Source organism: Palaemon carinicauda, chromosome 13, assembly GCF_036898095.1.
Source record: "Palaemon carinicauda isolate YSFRI2023 chromosome 13, ASM3689809v2, whole genome shotgun sequence".
Lineage (NCBI taxonomy): Eukaryota > Metazoa > Arthropoda > Malacostraca > Decapoda > Palaemonidae > Palaemon > Palaemon carinicauda.
The window spans coordinates 71,443,376-71,464,238 of record NC_090737.1 but is presented as its reverse complement, the minus strand read 5'-3'; the positions used below and the strand labels follow the sequence as shown (position 1 = coordinate 71,464,238).

Sequence of the window (20,863 nt, the reverse complement as noted above, 5' to 3'; positions counted from 1 at the left end):
GCAAGGATTGAGCCTTTGTATGGTCAAACACGATGACCTCCTTCGGCTCTTTTTCCTCCTTGGAAACGGGTTCAGACTTGTCGTACAAAGCAGTCCGGGTACGACTCGAAGCTAGGCCAGAATTCCACCTCTTCAAGGGGGACGGCGCCTAGCTTGTCCAAGATGACACTCCTACCGCTGGTGATGGGCATTTACTCGGCATGCTTCCATGGGTTGGTCACACAGCAGGTAGGAAGATCCTTGACGTTAAGCCTCCTCTGAGGCTCGCGTTGCTTTGCCAAGCGAAGGATTTCCTTCTTGAAATCCTCGTCCCTCTTCCGGAACCTCTCCTCGAGGATTGCTATCATGGCTTGGAAGGAGTCCATGGAGTCGTACAGTTTCGTGGTCATGGGAGTGGATGACATAGAGGGGATTAGTTCCGAGACTACTACCGACGACACAGAGGGTGTAGCGACGTCCTCTTCTTCGGAGTCGGGAGTCGCCGTAGGCTACTCTTCGTGACCCTTGGCCATAAGGGTCCTCTCGGTGGTGTCTGACACCTGTCGTCATCTAGATGAATGTCCTGAAGTGCGTCCGATACGTCGGGGTCGACCGTCAGCTGGACGCATGGGATTTTGGGTCGAGGGATGACAGCATCCGCAGATGCCTTAGGGCAGAGCATAGCCCTCATCTTCTCATTGGGAAGGTAAGGCCCCGTGGCGTTCTTTTGGAAACCACGCACCCACTTGCGCAGTTTCTCTCGGGCGATGTCCCTTGACTCCGCAGACTGGGGAGTCTCGAACGCCTCGTTGAGCAGGTCCTTGCATTTAGTGCATACCTGCGGGTCCCAGTACCTCAGAGATCCCTGGGTGACAGAACAGCTGGCATGCGTCCAGCACGCCAGATGGCCGTAAAAATCCCGGCACCGAACGCTGCAGAAGGCGCTCTCACACCGGATGTACTCCTCCTGTAAAGAAAGGAAAGGTACAATATAAGATTCCTTTCCAAGTGTAAGCTTAGGATAGGTAAGCTGGAAATGAAACATTAAAGACACGTACTTGTGAATCTTGCCCAGCCAATTGCCGCAACCTTTCTCTACTACTAATTCTAGGGCTCCCATCAAGGTAGGCCCGAAGGAGGAAACTAGCCCATGGGGTTAGAGCAGTGTAAGCAGCACTTTCTCCAAGAATCAGTGGTGGGATAAAGGGGAAAGCCGATGATCAATCAGCGTAAAGAAAGGGGAGGATATTAATCCCCAATTCAAGTAGGTCCCAGCAGGGGACAGCGCACGGATGCACAGAATATGCTAAAAATATATCTATTGCATAACTATACACCATAGTTTTCTGTCTACGGTATGTACTATACCACAGATGTACTGGCTACTGTATACAGTCATAAAACGGACACTGGCGGTGCACTGACGGCAGGGCTAGTGCAAGAGAACGGTCCAACATCACAATACTGTAAATATGTGGAGCCGGCGGCCTGCCGGTGCCATCGGCCACCCGCCGGACTGCCGGAGGCTCGCCGGCCACCGGCAGGCTGCCGACTGAGGGCAACCCGCCCCAGCCATCAGTTTACGTGTCAGGGTAAAGGAGAAAACCCTATGCATTGTCGGCAGGCCGCCGACACGCCGGCGACCACCAGCCGCTAGCAGGCAACCGGCTGAAGGTACACCTACCCTGTCATCATTCTATGTGACTAGGAGGTGACCTAGGCTACGCTGCCAGCTGTTGCCGGCAGAGTCGGTGTGACAGTGGGCCGGCACTAATTCGGAGAGAGAGAGAGAGAAAGCAGAAAAGGAAGGGGAGGGGAGGGCGGCAGCTCACTACCCTAACCTCGCCTTCCTCGAGAAGGAGGGTTCAAATGGAAGGAAGAACATATCGTGATCAGGCTTCCATCCATGTCGGCTAGGGCTGCGGGTGGCGATCCAAGGGAGGACCGAAGAACACTCTAAGATAGCAGGAAGGTCTCCCGCCGGCAGTATACCTGTCGCCATGCTATCCCAGAGCAGTATCATGCAAGGGAAGCTGAACGGCTCGGCCCAGCAGGCGACAGACCAGGCCGACCCCACAACCCACCGGTACTCGATGAGCTGTAAGATGGCGGACAGGGGTGTGATGGCTAGGCCATCACCAAAGGACAGAGGGGGAGGGAAAGGGTCCTGTGTAAGGAGTGTAAGGGGTTGGCGTAAGCCTTCCCCAGCACCCTGGCAAGAGGACTCTATTTCAGTACCAGCACCACCCTGGTATAAGGAGAGTTCATTCTCCAGCCTAGGGTGGGTTAGTACAGTAAGGGACCGGTATCATCCGGCCGTCCCAAACTATAAAGAAACAGAATCCCTAAGCCTGATTAACCTAGGCTAGGGAAAATGATCTTCCAGCCCAGGGTATGCAAGCGCAGGACAAGTCGCTAGGCCACAGGGAGGAGGGGTCTCATGACCCCTCCATGTGTGGTCTAGGGGCAGAGTCTCCCCCCCCACCCCCTATGCCATCCAACAGGGTCCAATAGGAGAGTTCATTCACCTATTGGGGTAGCTGGGACACACGACAGGTATTCTGAGGTTCTGACCCGAACTCAAAGCTCATGTACTATGGCTCTGGGAAGGGGAGGAAAACCCTAGCCTAACCTTACCAGAATTACAATTCAGGGCAAGGAGGGCTAGGATGTAGCCTAGGTTACCTCAGAGGGAGGAGGGATTACCTTATACATAAAGATAACCAGGGATGTGCGAAAGTATACTAAAGCCCCTAGGCTACTAGGTTAGGGGCAGGGGAATCAATTACCTGATTCATCAAAACCCTCTGTATACTCTCTAGAAGGAGGAAAAACCCATGTGCAATCATTGAATCTTATATGTATAATTGCCTAATATCTTCATTTAAATAAGATAACACTAGGAACACATATCATACCATGCATGAAAGTAAACTAAAGCGCCTAGGCTAGCATGCCTAGCATCAGAATATCGGCTACCTACACTCGATAAAACTGAAGAATACTAACGGAATAATATAACTAATTCCTAGCAATGAAGATAAATAACTATTACTGATAATTAGTTAAGAAACCGGGGCAGTCGTTCTGGCTAACTAAATAAAGTATGCGATGCGAATGACAGCGTCAGCGACGCCTCCTGTTAGGCAATAGCTCCGCCACAGAACACAGTATAATTCGAGAGAAAAACATTACTTTACGCCCAGAGCTAATTATACACTATAAGAAGTAAATACTCAATTTTCCAGAGACAGAAGAGCCTGAAGATTGCGACATGGTTGCAGTAAATAGTGTAACAACTGGGAAAAACATCTGGTCAAAGACGCTACAACGAAAGGAATGGAGTTAGCGGGCGGTGATGACGTCAGCAAGATGGCCGACGCATATGACGTCAGCAAGATGGCCGACGCATATGTCGTCATCCGAGTGCCGATAACAGTAACGGAAGAGGAGAACTTTGTAACGGCTCCTCCCATATCTTGCCAGTGATTCCCCCCTCGAAGCGTAAACGTTATGTGGGGTGCAGATAGCTATGTGGCGTGTCAAGAATACGTCCCGTTATTATGCGATATCCTAAAGGATAACCTTAAGGGTACTCGCGCCAGAAGTTAGAATTCTGGAAACCTTTAGTTTAATCCTCTAGGAATATCCACTGTAGTCATATATACCCTTAGGAAGCTACTAAAGGAACTTTCCATCAGGATGACATGGCCTGAGCCCAAAAATATATGTATATATTTGTATATACAGGTATATATATATATATATATATATATATATATATATATATATATATATATACAGTGGAACCTCTACATACGATTGTACTAACATACGAATTTTCCAACATACGAAGTATAATTCGACCAAATTTCTGTCTCGACATCCGAAGTAATGCTCCAAAATCCGATGTACATCTTGTTTACGCCGGTAGATGGTAGCACGTAAGAGGGACGCCATTGAGCGTCGAGTGCTCTGTTCTCTGTTCTTGTGTGTATCATGTGGTTGTCCTCTGTTTGGTCTGTTATTAACAGTGCTTATTTTCTTCCTTTTCTCACATTTCCTTTTTGATTTTACCTATAATCATGGTGCCTAAGAAGCTAAGTTTCAGTACAGGTAGTGGTGAGAAAAGGAAGAAGGCAATTCTTTCATTAGAACTGAAGCAAGAAATTATAGATAAACATGAGAGCAGTGTGCATCTGAGTGATATAGCTAAACAATATGGCCGGAATAGGCCTATGATCTCGACGATCATCAAGCAGAAGGCAGCCATTAAAGCAGATAAACCATCGAAGGGGATCACCATTATTACAAGACATAGTAGCAATACCCTGGAAGAGATAGAACGCCTTTTGTTGATAGGGATAAAGGACAAAGAGATTGTTGGCAACAATCATTTGTGAGAAGGGCCAGCGTGATGAACAGAAAGAAAGAAAAAAGTGAAGCAAAGAAAACGAAGATAGCATTAACAAGCTCTTTTAAAAAAATCTTCTCTCTTTTTCTGTTTCTCTCTAAAAATAGCATTAACATGTTCTTTAAATAAAATCTCTCTCTCTCTCTCTTTCTCTCGTTCTTCTTCGCTGTTATAGTGTTAGAGACGTCTTATTTTTTTTTCCGAGAGAGAGAGAGAGAGAGAGAGAGAGAGAGAGAGAGAGAGAGAGAGAGAGAGAGAGGGAGATTAAACAAAAATGTGTTTACAGTACATATGATTTTTGACAGCTTCAACGAGTTGAAAAATAATTAAATGTAACTAAGAAAGTAATAACAGCTAATCTGAATTCCTTTATTAACTAAAACAAATATTAATACAAACACACTCGTGTGCGTATGCACAAACACACACACACACAGGTGCAAGAATTGCTACGCAGTAAGAGACAGACGGTAGGGGAGGAGGTAGAGATGGTGACTGCGATAACCTATCATAATTCGTCACTGAAAGTGATGAAAATAAAAAATCAAAAGAACAAAATGTAAAAAATATGAAAAAAAAAATAAAAAAATAAATAAATAGGCTAAGTTAGATTAAAGTTTCTGTAGTGTAAGTTACGGTACGTTATCGCAGTCACCATCTCTACCTCCTCGCCGATCGTATCTCCTCCTGCGTGTGTGTGTGTTTGCGCATACGCACACGAGTGTGTTTGTATCAATATTTGTTTTAGTTAAAAAAAGGAATTCAGATTTGCTGATACTGTTTTTTTTAGTTACATTTAATTGTCTTTCAACTCGTTGACGCTGTTAAAAATCATATGTACACAACACATTTTTGTTACTCTCTATCTCTCTCTCTCTCTTTCAGAAAAAATTAATAGATGTCTCTAACACTAGCAGTGAAGAAGAACAAGAGAGAGAGAGAGAGAGAGAGAGAGAGAGAGAGAGAGAGAGAGAGAGAGAGAGAGAGAGAGAGAGAGAGAGAGAGAGAGAGAGAGAGAGAGAGAGAGAGAGAGAAAGTATTTATTTAAAGAACATGTTAACACCATGTCTACCTTCTCGCCGATCATCCGTCTCCTCCTGGCGTAGCAAATCCTACACCTGCGTTGGCCTGTCTCTAAGGTAAAGTGACAATAAAACACATTTTGTATTTATTATTTCTTTATAATTATCTTTTTTACATGCTTCTTTCATTTTATGCAGTTATGTTATTGTTATGTGTAATTATATGTAGTAATTTATTAAGGAGTTAATAAAGGTTTTTGGGATGTGGAACGAATTATACAAATTACAGTGTATTCTTATTGGAATATTTGCTCCAACATACGATTGTTTTAACATACGAAGCAGTTTCTGGAACGAATTAAGATCGTATGTAGAGGTACCACTGTATGTATATATATATATATATATATATATATATATATATATATATATATATATATATATATATATATATATTCAAATAAGCCATATAAATTTTTGATACATTAATGTCTGGATTCTCTTAACGACCTCGGGATCAGAGCCCCAGGCGAAATCACACAAAAACAAGAGCTTGTGCCCGGCCGGGAATCGAACCCTGGTCCGGCAAGCTTGTATAGACAGTGACTACTACTTGGCCACGAAGAAAGATAAAAGCCAATGACAATTCTTCTGTACTTATACCTGTTGAATTCAGGTGTTTTGTACTCAGAATTGAAATCAACCCATCTTCACCATCGTAGCTAATTGGTAGTTTGTTACTTGGCATTTGATTAATGATAAATTTTGCACATTTATACGTGTTTTTCATATCCAAATAAGCCATACATATTTCTGATACATTAATGTCTGGATTCTCTTAACGGCTCTGATCCCGAGGTCGTTAAGAGAATCCACCCTAGTCCGTTCTTGATAATGCTGTGAGCCCAAGGATCGAAGGTCCAACGATCCTGGAAGAGGCGGAGTCTTCCTCCCACCGGAAGCATTTCATTGCTTCTGGTTTCCCGAGGGTTTGCCACCTCGGCCGCCTGCTCCCCTCCCTCTGGAAGGGCGTCGAGAGGAGTCTCTGCCGGAGCCTGTACCTTTGAGACGAAAGGTAGTGGATTGCCTTTCATAGGCAGGGGTAAAAACTGGTGACTGGGCCACCACCAGCTGAGGGACCAACTGAAAGGTCTGTTGGGGCTGAGCCACCAACTGGGGAGTAGCGGGTGGCGGAAACTGGCGCTTAGCCTGTCGCTGCTGAGGCCTAGGCTTGTGAGACTTCTTCTTAGGCTGGGGGCCCTCATCCTGAGAAGATTTCCTCTTTCTTGACATGCCCCACTTGTTGAGAAGGTTCCAGTTCTCGGTGGCGGCTCTGTCTACTATCTCTTTCACGAAATCATCGGGGAAGAGGTTTTTCCCCAAAATGTTGGAGGAGATCAGTTTCCGGGGTTCGTGTTTGACGGTAGCGTCCGTGAACACGAATTCCCTACAGGCTCTCCGAGCCCTGATGAATCTGTAAAAGTCTTTCGTCAGGGTGGCAAGATGGGTCTTAGCTAAGACCATATACATATCTGGGGTCCGAGTGTCCCCGGCCATTGTTTCCAATTGCACTTGGAAGGAAAGGGAGGCGGTCAGTCTCTCTTTCGTATCCAGCTCCCGACGCAGGAGGTATTCGGAGAGCTTAGGGAGGTTCTCATTAAACTGACGTCCTGCTAAGTCAGCCTCCAACTTTCCTACCGAGAAAGTTAACTGGAAGTCTTTCCAGTTCTTGTCGTCAGGAGGTAGAGCGAGGGAGAGGGGCCTACATTCCTCCAATGTAGGGCAAGGTTTCCCTTCCTCCACCGCCTTCAACACTGCCAGCAAGGACTTTTCGGCAAACGGGAAGACCATGGTGGCAGGAGCAAGAAAAGAAGGATGTTTCTTGTTAAGGGCCGGCACCTTGGAGTTGATGTAGCCCTTGCTCTTAAGGTTTCCGGCCAAAAGAGATTGAGCCTTAGCATGGTCAAAGACTATGACCTCCTTAGGCTCAGTTTCCTCCTTGGAAGCTGGCTCGGACTTGAGACGGATGTAACAGTCCGGGTACGCCTCAAAACTAGGCCAAAACTCCACCTCTTCAAGGGGGACAGCGCCTAGCTTGTCATTGACAAAGATTCGTCCACTAGTGATTGGCATGTGCTCGGCATGCCTCCAGGGGTTGGTTACTGAGTAAGGGGGAAGATCCTTGATGTTGATCTTCCTGACCGACTGTTTTGACAGACGGAGAATCTCCCTCTTGAGGTCTTCTTGTCCTCTTCGGTACCTCTCATCCAGGAGGGCCACTAAGGCCTGGATACTGTCCTGGTTCTCCAGTAGCGACGGAGTAGGAGTAGGCGTCGATGAAGTAGAGGGGACGGGTTCCGTTACGGCAACGGAAGTGACAGAGGGGGTGTGGGCGACCTCGCCCTCGGAGTCCGGAACCTCCACCTGCTCCTCCTCTTCTTGACCCTCGGCCATCAGGGTCCTTTCGGTGGTGTCTGATACCTCCACCATCTGTTCCATCTCGTCAAGATGGAAGTCTTGCAGTGCGTCCGAAACGTCAGGTTCAACAGTCAGCTGGACGCAGGGGATCTCGGCCTTGGGGACGACAGCATCCGCAGATGCCTTTGGGAAGAGCAAAGCTCTCATCTTTTCACTCGGGATATAGGGCCCCGTGGCGTTCTTTTGGAAACCACGCACCCATTTGCGCAGTTTCTCTCGGGCAACGTCCCTAGCCTCCGCAGAGGGAGGGTCCTCGAACGCTTCATGGAGCAGGTCCTTGCAGACAGTGCAGACCTGCGGGTCCCAATACCAGAGAGTCCCCTTGGTGATGGACCAGCTGGCGTGGGTTCGGCACGCCAGGTGGCCGTAGAAGTCCGGACGCCAAATGCTGCAGAAGGCGCTCTCACACCGGACATACTCCTCCTGTAAAAGAAAGAGGGAATGAGTCTGGAAGTCATATACAATGACTTAAAGTAAAGACTTAAAGTAATCTTAGATTAGCATTAAAGTTATTTACCTTAATATAAGATTCCTTTTCTTGTGTAAGCTTAGGATAGTAAGCTGGAAAAGAAGCAGAAAAGACACATAAAGTACATGTGCATCCCGCCCAGCCAATTGCCATGACCCCACACCGAGACTAATTCTAGGGGCTCTTAAAGAGCCTAAGAGATGGAAGAGATATCCACAATGGATTAAGCACAGCTTGGGCTTCCTCTGAAGAATTAGTCATGGTGAGAAGGGGGAAACTGAGTTCATTCAGTTTAGGATAAGAAAAGGGGGGGGGGGAGAAGTAATCCCTACCTAATCAGGTGGGTCCCGGCAAGGGACTGCGCATGGATGCACAGAGTATGCTGGAAATATTTTTACTGCATAACTATACATCATAGATTTTCGTCTAGGGTAAGCACTGTACCATAGACATACCGGCTATTATATATAGCAATACAATAGTCGCTGCCGGCACCAGGCCGGCAGGGGAGAGGTGACAGTCCACTGAAATAATATGATTCGGTGGCGCCGGCAGCGTGGCAGTATGCCGGAAGCGCACCAGGCGCCGGCGAATCTCCATCGAGGGTGGGAACCCCCTCCCTGTCATCAGCCTATGTGGCAGAGAGAACAGGAGCTTCAGGATGATGGCAGATTGCCGGCCTCCGGCAGTCGGCACTGGCGTCAATCAATGAGACAGAGTGGATACTAGGGTACCCTGACAGCTGTTGCCGGCAGGGTAGCGGTAGTGGACCGGCACTGATAGGTAGAGAGAAAGGGTAGGGGAAGAGAGGGGGAAGGGTAGTTCGTTACCCCGACCTCGTCTTCCTCCGGAAGGAGTGTTCAAATGAAAGAGAAGGGGGCAATCTTTCATCCAGCCGCAATAGAGCCAGCAGTTGGCAGGAATTGCGGGTGGCGGCCCAAGGGAGGACCGGAGAACACTCTAAGATAGGGAGGTCCCACGCCGGCAGACCGATCACTTAGGCTATCCCATAGTTCGACTATGTGCGGGAAGCGAAGCAGCTCGGACTCGCCCACGAAGGGACCAAGCCGAACCCACAACCTGCCAGCACACGGTGGAGTTGCAGTACGGCGGACAGGGGTGTGATGGCTAGGCCAACACAAAAGGACAGAGGGGGGAGGGGTGAGGGTCCTGAGGGGGAGCGTGGGGGAAAGTGTAGCCTTCACCAATGCCCCAAGGGGGGGAGGGGTTCTGTTCCGGAACCAGCTCTATCCCAGGTGTAGGAGACTTCATTCTCCAGCCTAGGGTAGGTTAGTTCAGAGAAGGTACAGCACTAGTGTAGTGTCCTAAATTATAAAGAAACAGAATCTCCTGGCCTGCCTAACCTAAGCTAGGGAAGCAAGTCCCAAACCAGGGAAGGCAGGTGTAGGATAGGTCGCTAGGCCACAGGGAGGAAAGGGTCGAAACCCTACCAAGTGTGGACTAGGGGGAAAGGCAGAGCCCTTCCACCTTCACCAACCAGCAAGGCCCCAAAGGGAGAGTTCATTCACCTAGAGGGGCAGCTGGGGGCGAACGACAGGTACTCTGAGGTTCTGTCCCAAACTCAAAGCTCATGTGCTATGGCCAGGAGTGGGGAAATAAAATCCTAGCCTAACCTTACTCGAATACGATTCGAGGAAAGGAGGGCTAGGATGTAGCCTAGGCTACCTTAGAGGGAGGAGATACCTTAGGTAAGGTAACTGGGGAGGATAGGAAGTATACACGGCCCTACGTTAGGTGAGGGGCAAGGGAGTCGACTACCAAGATCACTGAAACCTTAGTATACTTCCTCGAAGGCGAAAACATATGTGTAGTCACTGAATCTTATATGTATAAATGCCTAAAATCTCCATTTCATAAATTAAAACTAGGAACACTTATTATATCATGCATGAGAGTAAACAAAAACCACCCAGACTATCAAGTCTAGGGGCTAGGCTAGAACCCTAGCCTACGATCGGCTACCTATACTCGCCGAAAAAGGATACTATTGGCATAATATAACTAATTCCTAGCAATGAAGACTAAATAACTAATGCTGATAATTACTTATAAGACCAGGTAGGGTTGTTCTGGCTAACTAAATAAAGCATGCGAGGTGAACAACAGCGTCCGACATGACGCCTCCGGTCAAGGCACAGCTCCGCCACAAAACACGGTATTTTAAGATAAAAAGGCGTTACTTTACAGCTAGAGCTTATTTATACAATACAAGAATATGGTACTCAACTTTCCGGAAGAAGGCGAGGCAGAAGACTGCGACATGATGAATTACTTAGCGAACAACTGGGAAAAAGCCCATGGTCATATACACTACGTAAGAAGGAATGACGATGGCGCACTCCGGCGGCGTCATCCAAGATGGCGGCCAACATGGCGGCTGGATGTTGACGTTGCCGAGTACCAAAACAGTAACGGAGGAGGAGAACTTTGTAACGGCTCCTCCCATAACTTGCCACTATTCCCCATCGGATAGCTATGTGGCGTGTCAAGCATACGTCCCCTGTTGTTATACGATATCCTAAAGGGAAACCTTATGGGTACTCGTGCCAGAAGTTAGAATTCTGTGAAACCTTTAGTTTAATTCTCTGGGAATATCTACTGTAGTCATATATACCCTTAGGAAGCTACTGAAGGAACCTTCCATCAGGATGACATGGCTTGAGCCCATATATATATTTTATATATATATATATATATATATATATATATATATATATATATATATATATATATATATATACAGTATATATATATATATATATATATATATATATATATATATATATATATATATATTATATATATATATACATACATACATACATACGCACATACATACATACATATATATATATATATATATATATATATATATATATATATATGCATGCATAAAATGGTATTATCATTACCATTATAGCTTAGGATAATAAGCTAGAAAAAAATATGAAAGACACATACCTGGGCCTCCTGTCCAGTCAATTGCTGTGACCTCCCTCAATATTAATATTTAGAATTTCCTTATTTATGGAAAAGTAGAGTGGAAGGGCTCTAATCTATAGAGTTAAAATTAGTGTATACTAGCACTAACCCTTCAATAAATTAATATTGATATTGTAGGGTAAAATATTAATGGTCTGATGACCTATGGCTTAGCAGGGTATTGAAGGAATACTTCACTTCAATATTATAATTGGTCTCAACAATGGACTGTGAGAGGATACACAGAATATGTTGGAAAATATAAACTACTGTATAATATATACTATAGTTTTCTGCCTGCAGTATGTACTATACTGCAGAAATACTAGCTACTGTATAAGCTTATACTGTAGTTCTGCGGGCATGCTGCCGGCTAGGCTAATACCTGGCGGCACTAGCCGACAGAGAGAGAGAAAGCATGGAGAGAAGAGAAACTTTATTATTATAGTTTATCACAATAAATAAGGGTGTAGGTACTACTGTCCCCACTGCTTTCTTCCAGAATGAGGGTTCAAATGGAAGGGGGGACTGAATCATTCTAGCTTCCACCCAACCACAGGATCTGTTGCCGGCTAATCTGCCGGTTCCAGGGATGTGGATGGCAGTCCAAGAGAGGACTGAAGAACACTCAAAGACATCAGGGTCTCCCACCGGCAGCCGTCATGGCCGGCACAACCTTTCCCGAAGCCTTGCGTCCGTAGGGGGAAGGTCGGAGCGGCAATCAAGCCGCCTATGTAGGAGCCCGGCCGGCACCACAACCCACCCGGCAATCGGGGAAATTGTAGGACACCAGCCAAAGATATTGCGATGGCTAGGCCATCGCTAAGGGACAGAGAGGGGAGGGGAAAGGGTCTTGTGTGTTGTGTCCGGAGAAGGCGGCACAATTGCCACCCACTTCCGGTCACAAACTCAGAAACATTGTTTCAATATCGGTGCCGTCTCGGGCGGCAGAAGAATATTGATTCCTCGGCCCAGGACCTCGCCGACACAAGACTTGTCTTCTAGACCGCAAGGGAGAAGGTGGTGGCAGTGTACTACCTGTACCACTTCGGATGCGGGCTAGGGAAGCTAGGCTTCCCATGTCTGCAACTGTAAACCGGCAGGGGAGTGACTATTCCCCCTGCAGCCGAGTTGCCGACATAAAGACTGAATACTCTGAGTTACTGTCGTAAATCAAAGCCAGGATACTCACTGGCAAAGAGGAAAGACAGAAACACTAGCTTAGTCAAGCCAGAGTACACTACTCAATGGTAAGGCCAAGATAGGGTTGTCGCCTAATGGCGACACTCAGAGGGAAGGAAGGGTTTACCCTTAATTCTCTAAAAGAGACGAGTATCGGATTATAAAAATAATTCTAGGAGAAATACTATCTCCTGTTGAATTGATAAAACGATACACGAGGGTAAACGGGGATAATGTACGAAAGTATACTAAAGCGCATAGGCTAGGCTAGCCCAGCGCGGGTCGAGATCTCGGCTACGCTATATCACCGAGACTCTTAACGTATAAGATCGATACATTGAGAGAAGAGGAAATATACGTGCATGATCTTATCTTCACTAGTATAATTTTGCCTAAATAGCTATAATTCATTAAAGCTAAATACCAGGAACGTTGTTCTACTGACTAAATAAGGCATATATGGCGAACGACAGCGTCCAAAATGGCGCCTCCGGCTACCGGCTAAGGTCGGATAAACACATCTAAATTATGCTAATTTAACTGTGAGAAGGGAGCTAAAAATTATACACAGGAAAGATTAAATACTCAACTTTCAGAAGGTTAAAGATGCTGGAGAATGCATGATAAATCCTGGTTTTAGCAACAAAAACACTAAGAGTAAGCAGGAGTACACCGTGCGCAATTCTCTACTAAACAAGGAATGGGTAGCCATACTGGACCCTGTAGTAGTACAGGAAGGGGATCCACTGGGTAACCTTGATGACGGCTCCCCTTCAATTTCGCCACTCTTCCCCCTCAGAGCGAAAACTCTATTTGGGGTGAAGATTGCCATGTGTCATATCAAGAAATACGTCCCCTGATATTATGCGATATCCTTAAGAAAATTTTTAAGAATACTCGTGCCAGGAGTTAGAATTCTGGAGACCTATGATCAATTCTCTGGGAGTATCACTGTAGCTAAATATCCCTTAGAAAGCTGCCTAAAGGAACCTTCCATCAGGACGACATGGCTTGAGCCCAAAAAATCCCAACCGGTGTACAGGATATCCAGAAGGGGAGACCACATAAGAGCAGGAAGTTTTTCTAACACAACGGGAAGCCGACGAATCACTGTCATTCGCCAGGTACTTTCCCGAAGGAAGAGGATGCCTACTAGGGGATTGAGGGACAATATCATTCATGATTTGATCCTAGTCCTAAGGACGTGTGGTACTGTATGTGCCCTCCCTCCTTTTCTTTGATGCCTCTAAGGGAAGCGTCAAATTCAGGAAGAACAAGGAGACTGGTTCTCTGGGAGATATTCTCATCTGGCAGCCTTTTCACCAGGATTGTTTCTTGCTCAGGTCTTGTAGAGAACAAAGGGAAGGACAATCCCTAATACCGAAGATCCTGGGACTCGGCTAGTCCTTCAGAACTCGCATTTGACAGGGACTGATGAGGTCTTGTCAAACCTGCGGAAGTTTCTACAGGCTAAAGACCCAGTCTGCAGATACCCGTATTGGATATCACCTTCGTTTCTTTCCATCGATTACTGAAGAAGATGTCTCACAGGAGTTCGAGACTTTTTGGATTAGTCAGTAGTCCGAGGTCTTCGAGACGAGGGTCGATCTTATACAGGAAATTACTGGCTAACTGATTGATTGCAAAACCTTCCTTCACATGACAAGGATTGAAAGTTAGGTTCGTCTCATGAGGAGAGACTAAAAGTGGAGACTTCTGACTGACGAAGCTCGGCAGTATCCTGGCGTACCACGTCTTCCTATGAGATCGGATGTTCCAATCATGAGGAAGAAGAGAGAGACTGCTTCCCATTTCCTGAAGGAAGATGGAAGATACAAGAGAGTATCTTTTGTAACTAAAATGTGGACTCACTTTCCTTGGTGAAAAAGACATAACCGATTATCTCGAGCTCGTGGGAGGGGTTCTCCCATGAGGAAGGAATAAATTCTCTCCCAGCCTAAGGAAAAGCTCTGTTACGGGAGAAAGTCATTGGCCGATTTCATGAACAAGACTGAAGTCTATGACATTGTGCTTAGTGGAGAGTGGCCTTGAGTCTTTTAATCGTGAAGTTCAAATAAGAAGGAAATGTTTTTTAGAAAAGAAAATGGCGAACATTGATATGGAAGAACCTTTCCACAATATCTATGAAATTTGCAGAAGTGAAAATACGCCCGGTTACAGATTTTTGAATTCTTGTCTGGTTGATAACATCGTCGGATCGAGCCTTGACCAATTGAAAAATGAAATTCGTAATAAACCTGAAACAGGAACAAAATATTATACATTCAGAGAAATCTTAAATAGATCCTTGCAAATGCATAGAGTGTATAGTGATAATAGTTATGTACAAGACTATATGCGAATTGCCATCACGAGATTACGTTTAATGTCCCACGACCTTAGGATACAGACGGGAAGGTGGAGTAGAACTCCCAGGGAGTTGCGAGTGTGTGACAGTACAGAATAAAGTGCATGTTCTAATTGAATGTACAAGGTCACGATCGAAGAGGCAGAAATTTAGAAATCTTAATCATAAGAAATAGACACACTATTTGGAGAAGGAAATCACGTAATTGACCTGTGCCAGTATATATTTGAAGAATTAAAGATTTATAATTAAATATTTTTTTGTTTTGGTGTTGATGTATGAGGGGTTTGTTGTGATGGTTGATTAATAGCCTTATATTTCTTTATGGAAGAAAATATTTTCATTTTTTCTGGACAAAATATTTTATAATGTAATGGGCAAGATGTGTTATTGTCACAGAATAAAACCCCCTGTTTTGTGTAAACCAAATATAAATATTGTACTAAAATGTATATAAAGTTTTGCCAATAAAGAATAAATAAATAAATAAATAGTCAAAAAAATGTTTCACCAGAATGTATTACAGATGGATGTTGAATGTGTTCCCACTAAGGTCCGAGGACATAAGGGCATACAGAGATTGGTAGAACATAAAATTCCAAAAACCACTGTTATTCTCGTCGGTCAACTATCTAGGGCCGATCCGAATTATAGCAAATAAATTCGCAGTAGTAGGTTGGCCAGGGCACCAACCACCCGTTGAGGTACTACCGCTAGAGAGTTATGGGGTCCTTTAACTGGCCAGACAGTACTACAGTGGATCCTTCTCTCTGGTTATGGTTGATTTTTCCTTTTGCCTGCACACACACACACCGAATAGTCTAGCATATTCTTACATATTCTCTTCTGTCCTCACACACCTGGCAACACTGAGTTTACCAAACAATTCTTCTTCACCTAAGGGGTTATTGCACTATAATTGTTCAGTGGCCACTTTCCTCTTGGTAAGGGTAGAAGAGACTCTTTAGCTACGGTAAGCAGCTCTTCTAGGGGAAGAACATTCCAAATTCAAACCATTGTTCTCTAGTCTTGGGTAGTGCCATAGCCTCTGTATCATGGTCTTCCACTGTCTAGGATTAGAGTTCTCTTGCTTGAGGGTACACTCGGGCACACTATTCTATCCTATTTCTCTTCCTCTTGTTTTGTTAAAGTTTTCATAGTTTATATAGGAAATATTTTTTTAATGTTACTGGTCTTTAAGTATTTTATTTTTCCTTGTTTCCTTTTCTCACTGGGCTATTTTCCTTGTTGGAGCCCATGGGCTTATAGCATTCTGCTTTTCCAACTAGGGTTGTAGCTTAGCAATTAATAATAATAATAATACTGTAATAATATAGCTATCGCTTAGACAGCACTGAATTCCATTCTCTAAGAGGGAGAGAATGGCTGTAACCCCTGTGGTTATGTCTCCCGCTGGAGGGGGAGAACAGATTTAAGGGATCTGCCACCCCTACCACATCCGGGATCTGATTTGCTTCAAGAGATTACTTAACTAGCGTAGTCCATATTCAAGCAAAGACGGCTCGTGAGCAGCCCTAAACTAGACGGGATAGCAAGGGAGAAGCTAGGAACCGAAGCAGCAACCTGGTTCCTGAGGCAATTTGTTCGTAAGCCTTCCGGTAGTAAGAACGAAGTGTAAGTGAAAACATGTACGTTCATGAGGGATGAATTCACATGAGTGTGCCAGAATTAATGCCATCTTAATGCAGATCCCTCTGATCTCGCAGAAGGCAAGATAACTTTAGGAACCCCTGTTTGTGATACACAAACAAGAACCCAAAAAGAGTGAGGGGCACTGAGCTTTGCGCTTGCGTTTTATCCCCGTTGTCGAAGATGGGTGTAGTTTTAGGTTCCCAGAAGGAAAAAACTCCATCAACTCTACGAGGTCTAACTAACTAGTGTAAGCTCAAGAGCGAGGAGAGATGATCTATGTCGTCTAATAGAGAGTGCTCTCATGAGCAGCTGCCTCTCATGGAAGTGGTTGCTGATTTAGGAAGCTAGAGTGGAGCAGGCATATTAGTGATCACTAGCCTTTGACTAGTGGACGTCAAACAAGCAAACGACGAGCTACCGTCGTGTGAAACAATGAACAACTAGCTGTCGAACATTAAAACCTCGAACGGTGCAATTGATAAGCAACCAGAGATTGTCTAGCCGTTGAAAGACGGCAACTGTCTGCTGACGAATCTGAGATCTGGTAAATCTGAGATCTACCAAATCGGAGCACTGGTGACCTGCAAGCAGGGGGTCGGCGATCGGCATAGTTATCAGCGAGCTTCGAGCTGACGCTATGTGAGTTGGCATTCGGAGCTGTAGGAAGGTACTCGGGGATCGGAGATTGAACCTTGAAGATGTTGGATAGGTGATTAGTGATCTTCCCGTGGTTGACGATCGGCAATTGGCGGCCATTGGCAACTGTCGGTGATCAGCGTTGGCAATCGGCAACTAACGTGCTAGCGATCGGTGATCGGGTGCTAAATCATTGACGCAATTATGATCAGTGATCCGATGATCGCTGAACTAGAATCAGCGATCAGTATGGAGATTCGCTCTAAAATTAAGGGGTTTGTGTGAAAAAATCTTAATTTTTTCTTTGTAACTAGGAAAAATACAAATTTCTAATGTTTTAAATGTTATATTATTAACTTATTGTAAGCTTTTAGTGCATTTTGTCTCATGACCACCTTTTTCTTATTTTTCGGAGTAACAACACCCTGCACCCAGTGGGGGTCATGTTCTAGGAATTTATTGTAGGGTGATATCCTTCCTGATTGAAATTATTTACCTGCTGACTGCATTCTTAAATCAATTCAAGCTGCACTTTATAAAACACAATCAAGAGACATATGCATTGCATTATAGGAGTGTACTTTATGATGTGAAAAAAACTTTGAGAGTTGACTTCTGGGGAATGTCTGTGTTGTTCAGCATACAACGAAAATAAAATAAACGTACCATTGCCTTTGACCTCCATGTGAAGCATTACGTAGGCATTTGAATTTCGATATTGAAAGAAACTCCCTATTTTGACTATATTAGACAGGAATGAAAATTATTGTGAATTAGCCTGGCTGTGATGAAATGATGTTTGTGAAGAATCTTTATTCTTCCAGTAAGTATGTAGGAAGAAGAGGACAATTCTATGCTGCACACACATATGTATAAACAAAATTGAACTTTGGTGATTGATGTTTTTTTCATGAAATGAATGCTAAATGTATAACCTGATCTTGGTGACTTTATACTGTATAGCATGACACCTTTAGTTAATGTCAGTGTTTAATGGTATGCATTTTATAATAAAACATTAGAATTTTATAATTTTCATGGCTATTATAACTGGTTATGTGGAATCATGTTTTTATCCGACCGTGATATTTTTTTCAAGTGTTAAAATGATTTTTTTTCTTCTTCACTTTGCAATAAATTTTTGTTGTTATTACTACTCTTTCAATGTGCTCCTCAGGTGAGATGTCCCCCATTGCAGCCTGAAGTTTTTTACCTTCCCTTGTAATATTTTAGTTCTTTTCCTCTCCTAATGTTCAAATACCTTTATACTGTATACAAATATATCTTACCTAGAAAGCATACTACTCCTCTTTTTTAGGACTCCGTGCATAGCCCTGTGGAGAGAGATGGGGAACCCAAGAAAAAATAATAGGGAAAAAAGGTTCTAGCTGGGTTCCCATACCCAGTATAAAATCAAGGAATGGTGCCCAGCACCCAGTTTATCCTTGATTGTTTACCTTTTACCATAATTTCTGGGTATTTCACCATTTCTTTTTGTGTAGTGAAATGTTGGTGTGTGGTCGGCATTCGAACGCTAGGCAGTCTGCGTGCTGCATCTGGCCACAGTCAGCAAACCACTAAATTGCTTGTGGTGTGGTATATAAACTCTCAATCTACATCTAAATTTATATATCTAACCCAGAGCAAAATATATGAGTATTTAGAAAATTGTTGCATCATTGGCTTACTATATATGCCATATGCTAAAAAGGTTTGTAATAGATTCATATTTTCAAGAAGAAACTAAAGTAAAAATAAAATGTCTTCATACTCTTTTCAGTATTGACTATAAAAATGTAATCAATAAATCTGTAAATGCTACTGCTATTAAAAGTATCATGTAAAATGCAAACACACTGCAAAAATATTTACCTGTTCCCTTTCATAAGTAAGCATCACTATTGTGAACTGTTCCCTTGGATAGTTTCCTCCTAAACTTTCACTGAATTCTTTACCAGAACCTCCTGATCCTGCATTTATTGGACGAAAACCTAACTGTGATCCTGAAAATTTTGCTTCTGTTGGTAGTATAGGATTTGTAGGAAGATTTGAATAGAGGCTGAATGGATCTCCCCATACATTCCACATCTCATAACCAGTCACAAGGCCTAGAGTATAGTTACGACTATAGATGACAGAAGGAAATGGGGGTTCAATAGGTCCAAGATTTTCATCCGTATCAGGATCTGCTATGTTAACATCTGTTTTCAGCGGCTGAAAAAAAAATGTCATTTCAGTTCAATAGTTACAATATTTCTATAAATTAACACAGTTTTACATAATATATACATTTTCTATGCCTGTAATACATAAAACTTTTTTTTGGATACAGTACACGATTACATAAGTCTTTAGGGCCATCCATTGGCACTCATATACTAATATCAATAACAATTTTATTAATGGTAACACAGGTCATACTTACGATATAATGGGTATGTATAACTAGAATTTTATGTTTGTTAGGATACACCTGAATACAATACAGTACTGTAGTCAACACCTAAGTTAATGAAGTACAGCAAAGTCATAATCTAAGATACAAAATGACAAATTCGTAAATAATTTGTATTTTTCCTAACTATACAAACCTTAGCTATTCAATATGGGTATTACTTTCGGCGTAGATGAAATGACGAACCATTAGAATTTTAACGAGGGATTACTACCCCCTCGCTATTTAGCGAGAGGGTAGGGAGGGGTAGCTTGCTACCCCTCCCCCCCTCACACACCTGTGAATACTTCACTTTGCTTAGAGGTAGGACTTCCCGGGGGACAGGGCTGGCGGGCAAGTTTGATTAAATAGCTAAGGTTTGTATAGTTAGGAAAAATGTTATTTTGATAATAAAATAAATTTTTGAATACAGTATACTTACCCGGTGATTATATAAGCTGCAGCTCTGCTGCTCGACAGAAAACTCTACGGAAAAAATCCGCCAGCGATCGCTATGCAGGTAGGGGGTGTACTTCAACAGCGCCATCTGTCGTGCAGGTACTCAGTACTCATTGTAAACAAAGAACTCAATTTTCTCCTTGGTCCACTGCGTCTCTATTGGGGAGGAAGGGAGGGTCCTTTAATATATAATCACCGGATAAGTATATTCAAAAATTTATTTTATTATCAAAATAACATTTTTCAATATTTAACTTAGCCGGTGATTATATAAGCTGATTCACACCCAGGGGGGTGGGTAGAGACCAGCAATAAATGTTTACATTATTATGAGCTAAGGATTTTTTATTTCATTTTAGAAGTTATCAAAATAACAAAAATAAAATAAATAAGTACCTGGTAAGGAAGTCGACTTGAACAATTACTCTGCCTTTTTAAGTACGTCTTCCTTACGGAGCCTCGCGATCCTCTTAGGATGCTGAGCGACCCCTAGGATCTGAAGTATGAAGGGTTGCAACCCATACCACAGGACCTCATCAAAACCTCTAATCTAGGCGCTTCTCAAGAAAAGAATTTGACCACCCGCCAAATCAACCAGGATGCGAAAGGCTTCTTAGCCTTCCGGACAACCCAAAAACAACAATAAAAACATTTCAAGAGAAAGATTAAAAAGGTTATGGAATTAGGGGATTGTAGTGGTTGAGCCCTCACCCACTACTGCACTCGCTGCTACGAATGGTCCCAGGGTGTAGCAGTTCTCGTAAAG

At 43.8% G+C, this 20,863-nt stretch overlaps 1 protein-coding gene across 4 annotated transcripts in view; it reads right to left on the bottom strand.

Annotated features, from left to right (window-relative positions):
• Window positions 1-20,863, bottom strand: part of botv (exostosin like glycosyltransferase 3) — a 449,715-nt gene that overhangs the window by 241,209 nt on the left and 187,643 nt on the right. For all 4 annotated transcript variants that reach the window (XM_068385646.1, XM_068385643.1, XM_068385647.1 and 1 more), the window contains exon 6: window positions 19,077-19,418. In XM_068385646.1, coding sequence (XP_068241747.1) covers window positions 19,077-19,418 — 342 coding nt within the window. The remainder of the gene's footprint in view (window positions 1-19,076; window positions 19,419-20,863) is intronic.